Source organism: Gavia stellata, chromosome 8, assembly GCF_030936135.1.
Source record: "Gavia stellata isolate bGavSte3 chromosome 8, bGavSte3.hap2, whole genome shotgun sequence".
NCBI lineage: Eukaryota > Metazoa > Chordata > Aves > Gaviiformes > Gaviidae > Gavia > Gavia stellata.
Window position 1 is genome coordinate 9,916,380 of NC_082601.1, and position 18,781 is coordinate 9,935,160.

At 38.0% G+C, this 18,781-nt stretch overlaps 1 protein-coding gene across 3 annotated transcripts in view; it reads left to right on the top strand.

Annotated features, from left to right (window-relative positions):
• DPP10 (dipeptidyl peptidase like 10) overlaps window positions 1-18,781 on the top strand; it is a 235,618-nt gene that overhangs the window by 189,965 nt on the left and 26,872 nt on the right. For 2 of the 3 annotated variants that reach the window (XM_059820054.1, XM_059820056.1), the window contains 5 exons: window positions 9,011-9,134; window positions 11,238-11,276; window positions 12,600-12,707; window positions 17,041-17,132; window positions 18,655-18,702. In XM_059820054.1, the coding sequence (XP_059676037.1) occupies window positions 9,011-9,134; window positions 11,238-11,276; window positions 12,600-12,707; window positions 17,041-17,132; window positions 18,655-18,702 (411 nt within the window). The remainder of the gene's footprint in view (window positions 1-9,010; window positions 9,135-11,237; window positions 11,277-12,599; window positions 12,708-17,040; window positions 17,133-18,654; window positions 18,703-18,781) is intronic. The other variant, XM_059820055.1, reaches the window with a different exon arrangement.

The following is an 18,781-nucleotide window of genomic DNA, read 5'->3' on the forward strand; positions in this document are numbered from 1 at the left end:
GCCTTTTTACAGCAGCACAACACTTATCTTTGACTGGAATACACTTGATCTACGTCGCCATGGCTGAACATAATGATGACAAAATAAAATACAGCTGTACTGGATTGGTGCTCCTCTTAAAAAGTCACAGGGATCTGGGATTTGCTCATGTCTGATGTACTGAGAAGCTCCAGTTTACTTGAAATATATGAAATTAAGAATCTTAAGCTATGGTCAAGGGGGCTGAACACTGCCCTGCTTCTGAGGTTGTTACTGCATTCACTCCCAGCCTTTCCTTGCTGTGTGCCAACTTGCTGCTTTCAGTTTCTGAAATGAGATTGTAGAATATAGAAGTGTCTTACAAATGCACAGAACATGTAATCAGGGTGTTCCCCATTTAGAGAGAAATATTGTGAATTTTTCAAATCCAGTAGGTTACGGAAAGTTTCGTTTCTCATCACGGCTGACAGATGCAGTGAGGTGACAGAAGGTGAGATGCAATGCCACCCGATGACATAGACTAGGAAGGGTGGTGCTGTGTTTTTCAGAAGAAACTGTTTCAGAACCGCCGAGCTAATTTAACAGTCCCTTTGACTTTGAGGCTGAAGTAATGAGGTCTGGCTGCAACTGGTGACTATCCTGCTAAAGTTACTACCTTAAGCTGAGCTCCCGATTACCTGTCCTCGCTTGAGGTGCCTTGAAACTTCTGTTTAAGGGCAAGAAAATTTTCATCCCTTCCCGTACGTGTATTTCAGTTTGTAGAATTGCAGTCATCTTGATTAAATTCCCATTGTAGTTTCAGTGCACATACTAATGATCTTCTAGCCCTAAAGTGTTATATAATAGGGGTAATAATGATAACAGTTACTACAGTCCAGGCTAAGGGCCAGGGAAGTGCCACTTTCTCTCTTCACTCAGGGCATTTTCAGTTGGAGAGTGGCGTGAAAAGGATTGGCAACCATAAAGCTACCTCTAGCTAAAAAAACCCCACCTCTGCGTATAGTTGTTGTTTTTGCAGTTCCTACAAAACCCAAAAGATTTTGTGGTAATTGTTCCCAAAACAATCAGAATGTTAACAGTGAGCACTGATTCACAATGGCAACCAATTTTAAGCTGGCGTAGCTCTCTCCTACGCAAATTGAGGTACCCTAATTTAGTGCAGGAATAATTTAATTGTGAATTATGCCTCGCAATTATTTATGTCAGCTGGAATGCTTACTGATTGTGTTAGTGAAAGGAAAGATTTTGTGCTTTTTGAAGTATTTTTTTTTCTCTTGATGGGCCACTACTGAAAAACATAGTAAAATCTCCTGCTGCTTGCTAACCCTTCATTAATTTAAGTGATAGTATAAAATCTGAAAGAGATTCCTTGCCATCAAATTAGCATCTTAACTCTCTTAAACAGCATTAAAATTGTCCTTTAAATGTCAGAAGGCACAAAGAAATGAAATGAGAAAGCGATGTGTAAATCCCCAAGAAAAAAAATAAATCTTGCAAATGTTGTTCAGATGTTATGGTTTCACTCTAGATTTTTCAGATTCATTCTTCCTCCCCAACAGATTGAAAATAAAAGTAGATTCAAATGAATGAATATTGGTATCTTAAAACCTTTTTTGCGTCTTGAAGCTGAAGGCTAGCAGTAGCTCAATTTGTGGAATTTCTTTTGTGAGCCTTAAGGGCCATTTTTGCCAGATTTTTGAGTCCTTGATAAAGATATTGTTGCTGTTTAATTGAAGTAATATTCATGTTTAAAAATCTGTTTTGCTGCTGTATCAGAAGACAGAGTAAAACTATTTAAACCTGGAAAAAATTTAGTTTCATCTTAATTGTAGCTATTAAGGTATAATGTCTGTGCTATAAAATTTTGAAAAATTATGTAGTTGTCAGCAAAGTATACTGTAAATCTTGCATTCTGACTCTGGATTTGAGTAGCAGTCAGTCATTACACTGGTTATCAATCCATATATATCCATATATCAATATATATATACAGGTATGAAGAATGAGCTTTGAACAGGCCTTTCTAGAGTAGAAATCATTGGAGTTTGTAATGTTTGGGTTTGTTTGGGGTTTTTTTTTTTGAAAGTATTAACTTTTTTAATAAAAGTAGTAGCTACTTTTAGCGGTCAATTTTTTTCAGTACCTTTCTAATCTATTCATTATGTAGTAATTAGTAAATAGGTCATGGGAGTCTTTCAGAATTAAATGGAATGGGATACTATCATATATAGTTTTATGGATCTTTCAGGACAGAAACATTTTGGAAATATGTATTGTACAAGTCATAACCAACTGCTATTATGGGAGAGATTCACTCCTATGCAGACAAAGCACACAGATGTGTAGGGCAGGGGGCTTCTGTTATTTATAACCACAAAAAGTGACGTTCAGATTCTCAACTCTCCCCAAATTTGTGCAGTGCAGGACCTCTGAAGACAGAAAACTGCTTCTCTGATTTTTAGGGTATCTGGGAACTTGATGTAAGATTGAGTAAATTCAATGTTCTGCCTTCATTTACTTCTTGCAGTGATTCTATAAAGGTGCTCAGTAATATTTCCCAAGTTTTGTTCAGGTTATTCTGATATAAAGATAGCAATTACAATTATAAATTTACTCCTGAAAGTTTTATTCTGTGGAAAAATTTACCATCTACTGTGCACTGTTAACACCACAAAAAGACTTGACAGTCTTCCTTTAAACATGTGGGTGTATTCTGTGCAATTACTGTTTCCCCCTTGGTGTTTCTATTCCATGCGTACAATTACATTATGTTTTCTTCAGTGGCAAACATGATTTTGTACAAGGTTTTGTTCCTATTAGTCCTAGAAAGCCAGTATACATGTAAGATGAAATATGTGCACATTCATACACTGCTAGCTCCTGAAGTTCCAGTTGGAAAGCTAATACTCGCCTCCTGCTGCAAATGTTGAAAAAGTGATATGGTGTGCAAGTGGTCAGGTCAAACCACTGTGCATTAGGACACATGTAGAATCCTTGTAACTGGTGATATTTGGATATAAGATATTAATATGAGATTAAGAAAGTATGTAGGTTGATATTTCAAACTCCATGCTTGAATTTAGACCTGACAGGCAGAAAAATTTCATTTCTTTTCCAAAGTGAAAATCACTAAGACAGAGAAGATGTGAAACAACACATGAAAGAAGTTTCAGTTGAGTGATTAGAGTAGAGCTGTGCTTGCATACATGATGAAAAGATTTTTCTGCTAGAACTGTGTATTGGCTCTCGAAAGTCTCGGTGTGGGGGTCATCTGCTGTTTGCTTTCCCCATTCTCAGCCATAGTGAGCAAGCTGCATTGGCTCTGCACTTTTCCCAGACATTATTGACCAGATATAGTTTTAAAATGCACTATAAGAAATAAAGTCAGTTCTTTTTCTTACTTTTTTTCCAGTAGTATTAAATGCCTGAAAAAATGTTAGATGTCCAAATTCTCATTTCATATATACCTGCTTTTAAAGAGACTGAAATGCACAGTCAGACCTTTCTGACTTTGTATGACAAATTTAAATAATTTTTATTGTTTTTAATTAATCTTTTGTAATGGAACTGGAAACACTTAAGAAATTGAATTTTCATAAATTCACATAATGCTCTTACAAGCCTCGCCAATGTTTTTATTATCCTCACATTTCCAAATCAACAAAATCGTTTGGATATTTATGTATTTCTAGTTTGAAATCACCTTTTGAGTCTAGAAAGGTTGGTTTTATACTTCCAGCAGCCGGTTTAGCTGAGCCTTGCTTTGGAATAAAAAGCTTATCTGATTCTAACTGAAAATGGGAAAGATGGAGGGTGCGTGCAATTCGGTATTAAGAAAACTAGGTTTTACTTTCAGCTTTTCTTGGCTGTGCTATGTCTAGTCACTTCTTTCATGCTTCTGCCCCTCCCCTCTTCTGCAACTTGGCAATAACAATACCTATCTCACAAGGTTAATGTAAAGGATTAATTCACTGTCATCCCTTATAGCAAATGGCTGTAATCTATTCAGCCAAAGCCTACAGGTTAAAAATATATTCACAGACTTTATTTTATTGAAGCTTTCCCACACAATGCCAAGGTATTTATTGATTATTCCCTTCCCTGTTCAGTGGGAAGAAATGCAAGTTCTGCACACGGGCCCGGACAAGCCCCAGGGTCAGCAGGGGCTGGGACCCGGCTGCCTGCCCAACCGTCCTGCCGAGGGATTTGTGCTTGGGGCTGAATGGGAGACAACAGCGCACACTTATTGTCACCAAGGCTGGACCGCTCTAGGAGGAGTGTGGCCAGCAGACTGAGGGAGGTTGCTCTGGGGGTTCAGGGGGGACAATGAGAGTCCACCTGTGGGCTACCAAGATGGTTGTGGCCTGGGCTCCTGGCTGCGAGGTAACGGGGCGCAGAGCTTGTTAGCCTGGCTAGGATGGTGGCCACCAGCATTCATGGGAAGGGGAGCTAGAAAAGCTCCTTCCAGCAAAATACCTGTAGCTTAGTCTCAGGAGAAAAGTGCAGTACATCCATCAAGGTATGCATAGATAATGTATAGTATAGTATACCAAAATACTAACAAACTGTAGTTATCTTAGCTACCTTGCAGGTCATGTCTCAGTTTGTGTTGTTTTCCATGTGTCTTTCTGAGAATGACATTTTCTATTAATATCTGTAAATTCTCATATACTTTTCAATACAAAACAATATAAATAAGAATATAGTAAATATTCTAGAGCACTGTGCATGGGGCAAGTTTCTGTTGTTTACTTTCTTGAATAACTATCTGCCAGCAAACTAGCAGAGCAGAATAGGTTGGTTTTCTTTATCTGGACCCTGTTGTATTTATTATCCAAATCTGTCAATACCATCAACAAAAGGAAGGTTCCTTTTTCCATTGCCATAAACTTTAAATGTCTTCCAGCTATTCATATAAGCAGATTTCTGTCATGATCAGCTCATTGGCTTAAAGTTACAGCAGATTTCTTCATTATACTGAATGGTATGAAGTTGCAAAGTTTGACCCTTTTTCTTGAACAGTTTCTTATTTTTAAGTTTAATACTGTGGGTTATTTTCCCGTCATGTTAGTCACGTTTATTTCAAATCTAAGTATCTAATGTTCAAATTTAATTATGATTGTAACTATGCTTCCAGTGTAATGCAGTGCAAATCCCTTTCCTTTGTTCAGCTTATTGTCTCTGTTGACTTTGCTAAGCACTTACAATCACAGCCAGCAAGATACACATATATATCTTTCTAGTCACAAGCTTCCCAAAACTTACATGTGAAACAAAACGTGCTGGACATTCTTGAGTGATGAGAAATGTGTTAGCAAACTGTTAAACTACCTCCATAGAACTGTGTATCAATTGAGTTAATCAAAATAAAGGAAAACATTCTATAAGAAAGAAAGATTAAAAAAACCCTGTGTCTTCAAGCTTGGCAAAGGATGATAAACACCTTTGATATTTAACATGTTTTTTATCAGCAGTGAAAAATGAATCCAGATTTCATCAAGTTACAAGTCTCTGGAAAAAAGTTAATTGCCATATGCTCAGGAAAGACATTTGCTTTCTTAACACCTACATTTGGAAATTTTTTTCTCACTTGGAAATTTTATCCTCCATCCCCCTCAGGCCCCAAGACCTGACCTTTCTCTGTGTGCAGCACCTCCTCGGCACACGTGCGATGTTCCAGCTCCTACTGTTGAGCTGGCTGTATACATGTCATGTTCGTTCCTGGTTAATTACCTTATATAATTTCCTTAGGTCAATTTGAAGCCAAGCAGCAGATTTCAATACCCAATGTGGAATCAGAAGTAGCTCTCTGTCTGGTCAAGGAGCTTGAAGCTCTTGTTTTTATGCATTGCCTGGTTCAGTCCAACTTAGAATAAAGTGAGTCATGTACAAGTTCCTTCAATATTGACTGATCATGGGATGCTGTGGAAGAAGACTGCCTTTTCTGTGTTTTCAGTGTTTTCTGTCTTCTTTTATGCAGAGTAAAGAGGAAAGCTATCTCTTTGGAATTCAGAAAGGAAAAAATCCTAGGGCAGATGAGAGGGAAGACTCTAAGAAGTCTGAGATGAAAACTTGGTTAGACCATGAAATGGGGACTGGCTAAAAAACAAAAAGGCAGGTCTATAAGGCAGGGACTGAATGAGGTTTTCTTGACAATCAGGGATTTCAGTGGAAACCCTGAAAGCTGGTGAGATGGTGGGGATAGAGGAGATGGGTATCAACAAACGGGTTTTGTGGTTCCTATGATCATCTTACAGTGGCCCTGCTGTGAGTAAAGGGATTGATAAGGAAAACCCTGGAACTGGCCTTTTCCGTAGGAAAAAGGAAGTTAGGAGTGGGGTGAGGACACACAGCTTGAATAAAACAAGCCACAGCAAGAGAGAAAGGTCTGCTCTTATTAGGCTAATTGAATGCTAAAACTGGATTCTGTCTCTGCCAGGCAGCCCCTTTGAGTTTAAACTAACATTGCACAGGCGATCAGTAATTGTGTTTGTTACTCTTTGGACATGCAGTAAATTAATCCACAGTCTGATTTAAGAAATGTTCCCAAACAAGGATGAAAGTTGTGCTCTGAACATGCAAAATGCTGTAGAGCACCTAATTAAATGGGCATCAAAATGAAGATCTAAACTGAGTGTAAATTTTTATTTGATATCTTGCTTCAGTTCTTTGTCCAGAAAGCAATCATAATCTTTCCTCTTTAAAGTGATGTTGTGAGGAAAATTGAGGTATGTACAGATGCAGAGGGTCTAGTAATCTCAGTACATTTGTATATTTGGGTCTGGAGGGAAGGAGAGAGCACTTATTTTCATTACTAGTACAATAGATTAGTTGCAAAAAAGCCTGATAAGTTTGGAGACGCAAACTGGTAATGGCTTTCTCAGTACTAAACCAGTTTTTGCACTGCAGGCTTTTCTGGTTTTATGCAACTCTATCAGCCAATCCAATAAACCATAAGATTTTCTTCGAACTTTGACTTGGTTGTATCTGTTGACCTTTGACAACACGACTACTCTGTATGCGTGTATGCACACTGTAATTGTGAAACAATAGATTAAGTGCAAAACTGCGAATTACAAAGGAACATTACCTGGAGACAGTATTTAATTTCAGAAGGGTGTGTGTTATTACATATATATACTCACAGTATACTACACTCCTGATAAACAAGTCATAATGTAGTGGAATTTGAACATATTTTTATGCATAGTTGATGGAAGGGGGGGGAAAAAAGGGGTTTTTAAATGATCTTTTGCTTTCACTTCAGTGATCAGGGAGTTTATGTCGGTGATGGAAGATGATGCTATGGTTTGATTTGGACTATTAATTACTATATCAGCCATATTCTGAATTATTAAATCTCCTGTTTCCATGCCTCACTGAAGACTTTTTCAAATGGAGCAGCTCAGGCTCTATTTTTTAGAATTTGGTTTGGGGATAATTTGGGCTTTGTTGTCAATGGATGCTGTCTTACCTTGGTGTCAAAGTCCCGGTAGAGGGAGGCAGTCCTTACACACGTTTTGAACATTTCCTTTTCGCTATCTTCAGGCTTCTGTATGCACAGTTGCAATGGTTTTGGATGGCCTTATGAAGGCATGACTGCAGAGGGTGAATTTTTCAACTCTTGTTTCTTGAGTTCTGCTGTGGGGAACCAGTTACCTGAGATTTGTTGTTGCACTCTTTTGTTTGTTTGCTGGATCATTGCTTTGTTGGCTGTGTCACCTGGTCTTGTGTTAGATCTTGTGTTATTTTTGTCATACATTTTTGCTTCTCAGTAAGTTAAAAACTTTTTAAACCAAAAAACTTAAATATTAGACTCAGAATATACCTGAAGTCACCATTTCTAGTCCTCATTCCGGTATCCACATGTGAAAATATCTATCTTACTAACAGTCAAACATAAAAGCCAAAAGAAAGTTGGGCATGTTGGGTTGTTCAGCTATGTTCTTCAAATATAACACCAGACCGAGGCTGAGTGAAGCTGCAGTGAATTGCTCTCTCCTGCATCTCCTGTGTGCGGCATCAGAGTTGTACACAACTTTGCTGCTTGCACTGCTTGGCATCTTTGATCTAGGAAGAAGTCTTTTGAATGTATAATTAAATATGTGTTGTCAAAGAGTAATGAGATCTCCATCAGTATTAGATTAAAAACCTAATTATATGCAAGCTAAGACCCTTGTTTTAAAGGGGGGCTGAGTTTCCAGACAAGTTCGCTCCACTGTTGCACATAACTCAGCTGGACTGTGAAAGCTGCCAGCTGCCACGAGTACATAAGGGAAGCAAATAGCCTGGCTGGGACGACAAGCTGCAACAGGTCTTCCTCTATAACATCCCCAGTCTGACAGCCTAGCAGGATTTTGGGAGGAGGGAGGCAGATACTCCATACCATGAGTCTGTGCCTAGGAAGCCTCCCTTGCTCAGCCAGGGTTGTTGAGGGACAGACAATTTGTCCGATATTATGAGCTATTTTTAAAATGGAAGCTGACACTCACTGATGCTGAGTGTGACTTCCCTTTATGCAGAACTCCCATCATGAAATACTTGTTATTTTATAACAAGTGACATTTTAAAACGGTCTCGTCTGCCCTCTAACACTACTTTTATTTTGTTTGGCAGTAGGGCTGGATTCTTTTGCAAAAATGTGTGTCTTCAGAAGGTATTTGATATGTGGATATACCGGCTTCTGTGGGAATTTAGTGTTCGTTTTTAAAGTACGTGGTTCATGTGTATTCGCAAACATATTTCACAAGTAAATGTTTTGCAGTTGCTAAAGTTTATAAATTACAAATGACTGAGGAGGAGGTGCTAACGGAGTACAAATTTCCCAGGGAAACAGTGCACTAGGACTGAGCCTTCCCACCTGTAGGAACACAGATGCTGGGCAGTTGGGGTTATTCTCTCCACCCCTCAGTACTGATACTGTCCTGCAGTACTAATCCAGCATTTGATGAACTGTACATACTTTTTTTTAAAAAAAGTCTAATCTGAAATAGGAATGGTATCAACATTGTGTTTTCAAATGTTTACTTAGGGAATATTACATCACCATGGTGAAATGGATAAGCAACACCAAGGCTGTGGTGAGATGGTTAAACAGACCTCAGAATATCTCCATCCTTACAGTTTGTGAAACCACAACTGGCGCTTGCAGCAGGGTAAGTCAGATTTTTTTCCTGAGCTCTCTTTTCAAGGTTTCTTCCTGCTTTTTGATTTCATATTCAGAAAAAGATTTTTGGAAATCAGTTCGCAGATACGGTAGTTGCAAGCTGAATATAATTAGTCAACAGGGAGGAGATAAATGTGAGAAAATTCCAAATCTGGTGAAATGATTTCATGCAATTAGCAACTTTGAGTGACATTTTCAGAATTACTGAGCTTTGTTCATTCATTAACTTCAGTGGAAACTGCAGTTGCTGAACATCATGTACTTTGGATATAGCTAGTGCAGTGACAAGCTCGTCTTCTGTCAGATATTTTGAGCTGCCTGGTTTCTCCTCTGTCCCCCTACAGAGTTTCATTTCAGATCTTTCTGACTCTCACAGCTTACATATGTTTAAGGAAAAGGTGTAAAACTCTGATAATTCCTGCAAATTCACTAGCAGAATTAAATAACTTTAGAAAAGGCAACAAGGATATTTCATTTTGAGTGTAAGCCAAGCTGAAATATGTTTTTCTGTTTAAATCCAGCCACATCCCACCCCTTGATCCAGACTTTGACTTCTGACCCTCCGACATTACATCTTTCCATTTTCACAGTCAATCTTGCATCTTGAATGCAGTTGGCCACTTTCCCATTCTGAGTCACTGTCTCTTCCCAGAACCAGCTAAAAGTATAAATATTTTCTATACATGCTAATATCAGTACCAACAGATGCTCCGAAGTAGAAGGTGTAATTTGGCAGTGTAAATGATTATGAGTGATTAATGTAGGTCTAAGTTTAGCCTCTGAGTCAAAAGGTTCCCATCAGTGTCTGCTGCTGAAGTCAGTCATGTTAAAGTGTTAGGGATTATTTCAGAGTTTGTCTGCTTCTTTTGCTACATAGTGCAGGTTGCTTTTCCTGACTCCAAAATTGCAAATAAATCCCCAAACTATGGATTAAGATTGCGAACACGGAGATTTGTTGATTGGATTGCTTTTTACCTGGTTCTTGCAAGCTCTGTGCCCTTTTATTAAGAAAGTCGGTCATGAACTGCTGTGAGTAGTCGCTTCTGAAAGGAAAGCCTTGTGTCCTCCAAGGTCAATTGGACTTGTCTGAAGTAGGTATCCAGGGAGCTGTAATCCAGGACATAATGTAAGAGACATTGAGAAGTCCCACTCCAGGAGAAATAAAGTGCAGCAAAGGACCTTGTCGGTGGGTGAGGAAGGATAGCGATGCAGTATCACCGTACTGCGCACAGCTCAGACAGGGCTCGTGCTTGTAACCCCGGACAGTTCCTACGCTGCATCTGCTGGGATAAGGTGATGCTCTTGAATTCAGTAATGGATGAGGAAAGGCCATATTGTGAGGATCTAACATTGTATCACACCATTTAAATTCAACTGTAAACCTTTTTTTTTTCCAATTTTTTTTTAACATTTTGCACGTGTTCTCAATTTCAAAAAGTACTGTATAAAAGCAGCTGCTATAGTACCAACAGATTTTTCATTTTTCAGGCCATACAGATTCTTCTATAGCTAAAAAATTTTCATGACTTCAGTGTGACTGTGACAATTTACAACAGTTGATGTATACTCTATATTTTTTTCCACAACGTGTGCATGGTATTTGGGGTTTTTTTTAGATGGCATGTTGTGAAGTATGAGTGTGACCAATAAAAACCAATCATTTGCTTTTTTTTTTTTTTCTCTTCACTTATGCCACACTACAACTCATTAAAGCAAGGGATTGTGATTTGAAAAGGTCTCACACTTTGGGCTTGATGCTGGCTGTTTGCCCAGTGTTGATGAAGGACCTAAAATATCCAGTTGTCAGAGGTAAAAAACAAGTAGAATTGCCTGTGTAAAGCTTCTTGATAGCTAATCAGAAAGGACTGAAAAAGGCATTCTTAGGTCCCCTGTGGCATTCTACCAAAACTCTGAATAAAGCAGCTGGCTTTGTAATTAAATTATCCTTTGTTTCAATGTAAGTGCCCATGAAGAGATGTGAAGATTGTAACATAGTAGAAAAAACCACAAAATAGCTAGAGACCTTTTGCTGAATATGGGAAATATTTTTGGTCTATAGCTACTCCATAAATGCAATTTTTTTCTTTTTTAGAAATATGAAATGCAGTCAGACCTGTGGCTTCCTAAACAGGTATAGTAAAAATGCTGTTGCTGGCTGTATGATGTGTAATTGCATTGTTGTCATTTTTATTTAATTATATGTTAATTTATAAGCTAGTAAAATCCATTCCTTTTGAAATTGAATACTTTTTAAGATCCTAAATTAATTTAACAGCTGAGAATTATAGCAGTGTCTGTGTAAACCTTCAGATGGCAGCTTGTTTCTCTGGTAGTGGGAATCCTGTCACTTAGCATCACAGAGAGGACATTTCACTATCTAGCTGACTGCGTCAGTGGTGGAAGGAGATACATGCTTCCAGCGAGCAATTCAGCCCTTTGAACTGAGACACCTGTCTGGGTTTCAGAGGCAATGTTCCCTTCCCTTTCCAATCTCTGCATTCAGTTAAGTAAGCACTTAGATGACCAGCTGATTAACTAACTGTTGAATGGTTAAAGATAGATTAGACCAATCCCATTCCAAGCATGTCCTATATACTGTGCTGATTTTTTCTGATTAAAAAATAACCTCACCAAATTAAACCCAAAGGAGTTCAAAGATTAGAGGTCATACAGGCTATAATTGGAATGCGTAAGAATATTTCTAAATTCATACTCAGAACAATATGTTGAACTAATATGTCAGCAAATTATTCCATTTTTCATAGCTTCAGAAGAGCTATCCAATAATTGGATGAAACACATTATATTTAAAATACATTTCAGGCTTCATTTTGCGATGTGCAAATGAGAAATAATTTTTAAAAACCTATGCTTTTATAGCAAGCCGTTTTCCTTTAATATATCTGCGTAAAGTTAGACATGGAGAGATGGTATCGCATCAGGCCACAGTTTATGGCAAGACTGTGGTTCAGAATATCACTTCAATGTGCTTATTTTTTCCATAGAACTTTATAAAAATCAATGAGTGTTAAGCGTGTACTTAATAAAGTTTTGCTGAGTCCAGACCATGGAAACATTTGTTCTCCTCATCACTAGTAGGACTTAATCTCGGTCATTCATTGTATGTCTGTAAAGGAATGTATCCTGGAAAGTCCTACTCCATTAGGTATCAGACTACCAGACCTTTCATTGGGAGGGAGAGGTTTGCAAGGACTGTAACCCATGCTTTAGGACAGGATTGCACAATGGTAACTACTGACATGAACTACATTTACCTTTAGCCACCACATTTTTGTTAGGTTTAGCAGAATATATTTAAAATCTAAGGATTTTTCCCCAGTTGTCTTATGAGCACAGCAACTACCAAAACCAAGGAGACAAAAACCTAAGCTGATGTTTTTGTTAAGAGGTTTAATGGAAAGTGTGACAAACTAACAGAATCTTACATTTATAGAACGAAGAACCAGTTTTCTCCAAGGATGGCAGTAAGTTCTTCATGACCGTCCCAGTGAAGCAGGGAGGCCGGGGCGAATTTCACCACATAGCCATGTTTATTGTTCAGGTAAGGGTTTGGTTCAGGCTATTTTTAATATCCTAGTGGTCATCTAGGATTTTTACTGAGGACATATGACCCAAGCAAAGGCTTGCATTTCAGTAGAGTTTGAACACTTGTGTTGTGGTCATTTGTCCTGTCCGGGTTGTCATTTGGTGCAGAGGGACATATTTATAACTTCTTGCAGAATAAGTGGAGCGCTCTCTTTTTTCTTAGACCTCTGCTGTGGTGGCAGATAAGGGCTGTAAATGAAAGGTAATTCCAAAGTACTTTGTCTGGAAGATTTCATATTTTGTTTGCACCTCTGTAGACAATCAGAGATGTTTTCTTGTTAAACCCTTCTGTCAATAATAATGTTTTATAGCCACAGAAATTCAAGAGACCTGCAGAAATGCTCATTTTACCCTCTTTATATACACTATATATGAATAAGTATGATTTTGAATGTCAATTCAGAATATTCATAATTCTGGTCTTACACACAACAGTAAAGGGAGACAATACCCCAAACTTAAAATTTTGTGAAAATTAGGACTCTTTTATTACCGTTTGCAACATTTTCCAGTGGCTTCCATTTCCCAGGGTCATTGCTTTTTCCAAAGAAGAATCTGAAAGACAATAAATTTGCACTATGACTTTGAAGGTCATCAGTATGAAGTTGTGATGAACTAATAAAGGAAATTATGCCCTGGAACGGAACACTCCAAGGCATCTATTTAAATCAGCAGAGCATTCATCCAGGTACTTTAGCAGAGCCATGTGACATAGGAGGGATTATCAAGGTACCCAAAACATCAAAAATAGCAGACTTGGCACCAGGCAACTCTACTACCTCCCTTTATGACTGTGTTCTGGTATGAACATTATTAAGTCTGAAATATGTTCACAGTGTACTGCACACAGAAAAAGAGCAAAAGAACTTTAATGAAAATTTAACCTGAAGAAGCAAGAACAAGATACTCATTCACTAGAGTAAATATATCAAAAAAGAATCATACAAGAAAAAAGGGATCAAAGACATGTCAAATTCTATCTTCTAAAGAAAATAGTAACTCAGGTGATGATCTGGTAAAGGTGTATTAATACAGTAACCACACAAAAATTCACACTGGAACAAAACCATTTAGTCAATCAAGTCTTATTTTGGTTTCTTTCCCAATATGAGTAAGTATCTTTAAAATACATGAAATAATAATGATGTAGACCTGAAAATTAACTTGGAGCATTCCCAAGGATGTTACAGATACAATCTTGCCTACAAATTTGCCTTCAACCTGTAGACTCTGACATTTTTCACTACTAAAGAGCCCAGGAAACTTGATCCTAATTCAGGAACATATTTAAGCAGAAGATGAAGCCCACTCCTATTCAATAAGATAATTAAATATATACCTACTTGTAAATACATGTTTTAATCCCACTGGAATAATGTTTAAAGTCAAGCTTATGATTAAGAGTTTAGTATTCTATCCATTTTAGACAGAATTAGAGCCCTGGGTACTGTACAGCTCCAAAAATAAAAAATACTTCTATTTTGACTGCCATCACCATGAATAAACAAGTCTGAATGGTATCAGCAATGACAAATTTGGCTTTAAGTATATAGCTGCTCCTGAGAAGAAGAGGAAATGTGATATCCCATGTATTAACCATTATTCATCAATAAGCAACATTCTGTGTGGTAATGGAGCTGATACAGAGCAATAAAGGACAGGAAATGTGTTTATATGATGTGTTTTACACACTGCATTAATCTGATTGTCCATTATTTCTAAAGCAAACATGGAGACATAAAAATTATATTAACCGTTGCACATAAAGTCTTTTGTCACATCAGATGTTTGTCACACCTTGTGAGAGCCACAGCAGCATAACAGGTGCCCTGCAGAATTTAAAGCAGCTGGCAGGTCACAGGTACCCAGATGATCCACAGCTCGTGGTGGAGCCCAGATAACGTTGCAATTTGGCATTCAGATTCTCGTTACTTCTCTGTACTACTCAGTACAGATATCAGCTCATTAACAGAAATCAGCCTCCAAGTGCAGGGAAGTTAAAACACAGAACCAACATGAACGTACAGTGACAAAGAAGTAAATTTTAATGACTTGCTTTAGATTAAATTAATCACTGAGGCTTATTTGTCAATCTTACAACCAGTGCTGACAAATGATGGTCTTTCTTGGGCTGCATTTCTTTGATTGTAGTTTAGAAAAGCATGTGTCAATGATATAATCAAAGCAGGTTAGCAGAAGCAGCTAATTAAATCTTCTTGCAAGAGGAGGTTACTGTTTAAAAGGTTACTGTCATATATTATTTACTGTCTGAATGTAGAGGGCTACATCTGTGGTTTATTGTTTTCAAATGCTTTTAGTAACTTCTGAAATATTTAAAAGAAACTAATCTCAAAATGGGATTGAATCGTGTTATATATCTAGAAATTTCTTACTTGGGGTTTTGCAACTCTAGAAAGTCTCTTTTTTCCATCCACAAAATAAGAATTATAAAGTAACTTTAATGGATCAAGGCAAGAACTTCCTGCAAGCTTCATAAATTATGTATTATGACTGTAACCTTGAAGAATAACCATGTTTATTAACAGTTGGCTGGGCTTTTTATTGCTGTTTCTTGTTAGATTCTGTGATCTCAATATTTAAATATCTCTTTCAATAGTTGCAGCTTCTTTTTCTCTAGAGAAGAAATACTCACTTATAGTAAATCACTGATTTATATTTTAATCATTCCTGGAGACAGCACTGAATATGAGAACCTTCCTGAACAAGGGAACCATCATCATAAACATATGTACAGCACCTAGCACAACGTCCTGATTTCAGTTGGTACTTGCAAGGCTTGTCATAGAGTTACTACATCATTCTTTCTTTGTGGATCTGTTAGAAAACAGATTGGTTCTAAGGGACTTGTTTCTGCCTTGCCATTTGCAGACATGTCATAGATGTCCTTGAGCATTTTCTGCTTTCTAGTTATTGCTGCTGTTGATGTAGAGCTCAGAGTTTACAAGGTATGGTTCAAAAATACAGGGATTAAAAAAACCCCCTCTTTGCCTTTATGACTTCTCGTAGGCCACATAACCAGTGAGGCCACTGTGATTAGGTATGGACTGGTGCTCTGGATTCACAGGGCGCAAGCCCAGAAAGCACCATTAAATCCTCCCTCTGACCTCCTTTGTAACTCCAGCTGCTCAGTTTCACCCACAAAAGCTGAAGTACAAGCTGAAGTATCACTTCTTTTCTTTACAACTTTTGTCTTGAATTTGAAAGCTAGGAATTTTTATATCCAGGCCAAGCATCATAGCCCTAGTACAGAAAAAACACTCTCCAAGTATGTTCATAGTTGGAAGTTTTAATCTTCTGAAGCCTAAGCAAGAATTTTACCTTTTGCACTAGGAAGCACTCTCAAATGAGCTTCTCACTCTTCAGGTTTCATTGTTTTTAACCTGTGTCTGATGAGGAGTCTGCTGCAGCCTCCAGCCAAAGAGTTTGGTTTTACCTCAAGGCAGATACGCATTGCATCCTGATATTTCCCAATCCAGTTCCTGGTGCATTGACTGAGAAAACTGCCATCACTTTCTTTGAGAGATGTTTTGAATTTCCCCTTGTAGCAGTTACTTTCCTAGGCTCACGCTGGGATAGAAACAATTTATGAGAGGGAGCAAAGGGTGCTCCCCAACTTGTAAGCATTTAGTTCAGTTGCCAAAATTTGGAGGCTGCTTTTAGACTCTCCTTATAGACCCTGGATAAAAAGATGCTTCTCCAGCGTGCATGGTGGAGCAGGGGCTTTAACTAGGTTTAGATCCTGTGAACTTCTGTGTCTGAGTTTGTGCAGTGCATTTCTCGTACAGGTTTGCCTGCCTCATTGGATGAGGGTGGTGTTGGTGTTCTGCTTGGCGCGGCATCTTTGCGGTAATCTTGGCTCAGTATAAACGTGATGAACATGAAAGCTTGGTGAGCACACTCTGGTGCAGGGTTTTGGTTACAGGGGTCTGAGTTAGATTCCCCTGCTGTGCCCCTCTAAAGGAAAAGAAACACTAAGAGAAACAAAACTTGATGTATAGGACTTGTATTGTCTGTTGGCATGTGGGCAACTGGAAAAAAATTGTGATGGAAACTGAGATGATTTTAATGACTTTGAAAAGTTTATATATGGGAGGGCAGGGATACTTGAAGTTCAGGCCTGTCAAAATGTGAGGTTTGTGATTTAAAGATGTTATGTTGCACATTATAGTTTAAAAAGAAGTAATCAGTAATGACATGCAGACAATCCTGCTAGGCAAAGAAAAATGTAACAAGTAAGGTGAAAGTTAATATTTTCCATCTCTCTCCAGGCTAAAAGTGAACAAATCAGTGTGAGACACCTGACATCAGGAAACTGGGAAGTTATCAAAATCCTGGCATATGATGAAAATACTCAAAAGATGTAAGCACTATTCTCTTTGTTTGTTTATGAAAATATTTCAGTTATTAAGGTGGAAACCATTTAACTGGAAATAGTGTATTTAAAATTAAGTAACAATATTTCTTTCATTTTTGAGCATTACCAAACACATAAAATGCAGTTGTCAGACAATTTATCTGCCAGTGTATTACTGTGTGTGCTTTTATGCAGAGGGAAAAGGAGCATACCATGACATCAGTTGAGTCACTGTATTTTTTAAATAAAAGAAATCAACACACAATACAGCAGTAATAACATTTTGGTGGCCCTTTCCTGGTTTCCAGAAAAGAAATCATAGTGAATTTTTACTTGATAAAATCCCCAAATCTTCAGTTTTCTTGCTTGCTTGGTTACTGCATGAGATCTCTGGACTTTGTTTGGGGATCTGATTCAACCACATAAATTCAAATTATGTAGAGCGATTATCCAAACCCCTGATTTTCACCCAGGTCACTCAGACAGAAATATTTTCAAAGCCCATCTTAGCACTACAGTGGGAAGGAAATGCAGCACATACTTGGTCATTTTTGGGAGCAGTAAAGTACTGACACAAAACATCTGAAGGCTCCACATAACTTCAGTGGATCTTGGTTAGTCTTCATGTATATCTGCACATGGCAAAAAATAAACAGATGTGTCTGTTTATTAAAATAAATGATATTTCAGCAAGGACCTTTTTGAGGCTGCAACAATGCCTATCATCTCCACTGGTACTGGAGAAACACCCTTTCTGACCAATCCTTCCGTGTGTTTTGAAAATATATCCGTGGAGAATTTCTTCATACTTCTCCAAGGTTCAGATGAAAAAATGAGGTCTGAATGCAGAGAGGTGGCAGACTGCGTGTGGGTTGTCTCAGCCACTGGAGAGAACTTCCTTACCCTCCTTCTGCCTCTCAAGCAGAAACTTTGTGAGGATCTTATCTGGGACACACCAGGGACTTGTCTTGATATTCTTGCAGCAGCTCTGCTAAGACTCTTTCCACCCATGCAACCTTGTGTGTAAACCGTTGCCTAGGGTGCCCGCTTCTGTCTCTAGATAGAAGAAAAAGTCATTCTACAGCTGAAAAAGGCTTTCGGGTATCATAAAGCCTATTGTAATTTATGATATAATTTCATTGTGACCTTTTTCTACTCCTTGGATTTATGTTACAAACTCTTGGAGTGAAGGAGAAACTTTCTCTTCTGTATTTGTAATATGCGGAAAGGGGTCCTGATTGCTGCTGGAGCTCCTGGGCATTACAGGAATTAAACAGAAACCATGAAATACTGTGTTCATCACTGTTTTAATATGAAATCATATAGCATCTGAAGTAACTACTCTGTATACTAAGTTTAAGTTTAAGTTTAATCATGGAGTTTAGGTTTATATATAAGTATTTAAACTTCATGTATATTTGGGAATTTTTAATCTTAATTATTTATGATGTCTCTCACTTCTCTAAACACCACCCAAATCAGACAGTTTACCAAACTGAGTTTAACTTTGTTCATCTTTTGGGCACAGTTATTTCTTAAGCACTGAAGAATCCCCAAGAGGAAGACAGCTACATAGGTAAGAAGTACATGGGGCTGTGTTAACAGCTTCTTCATCCCAAGCCATAAGTGCTATGATGACGTTCTGTGAGCTTAAT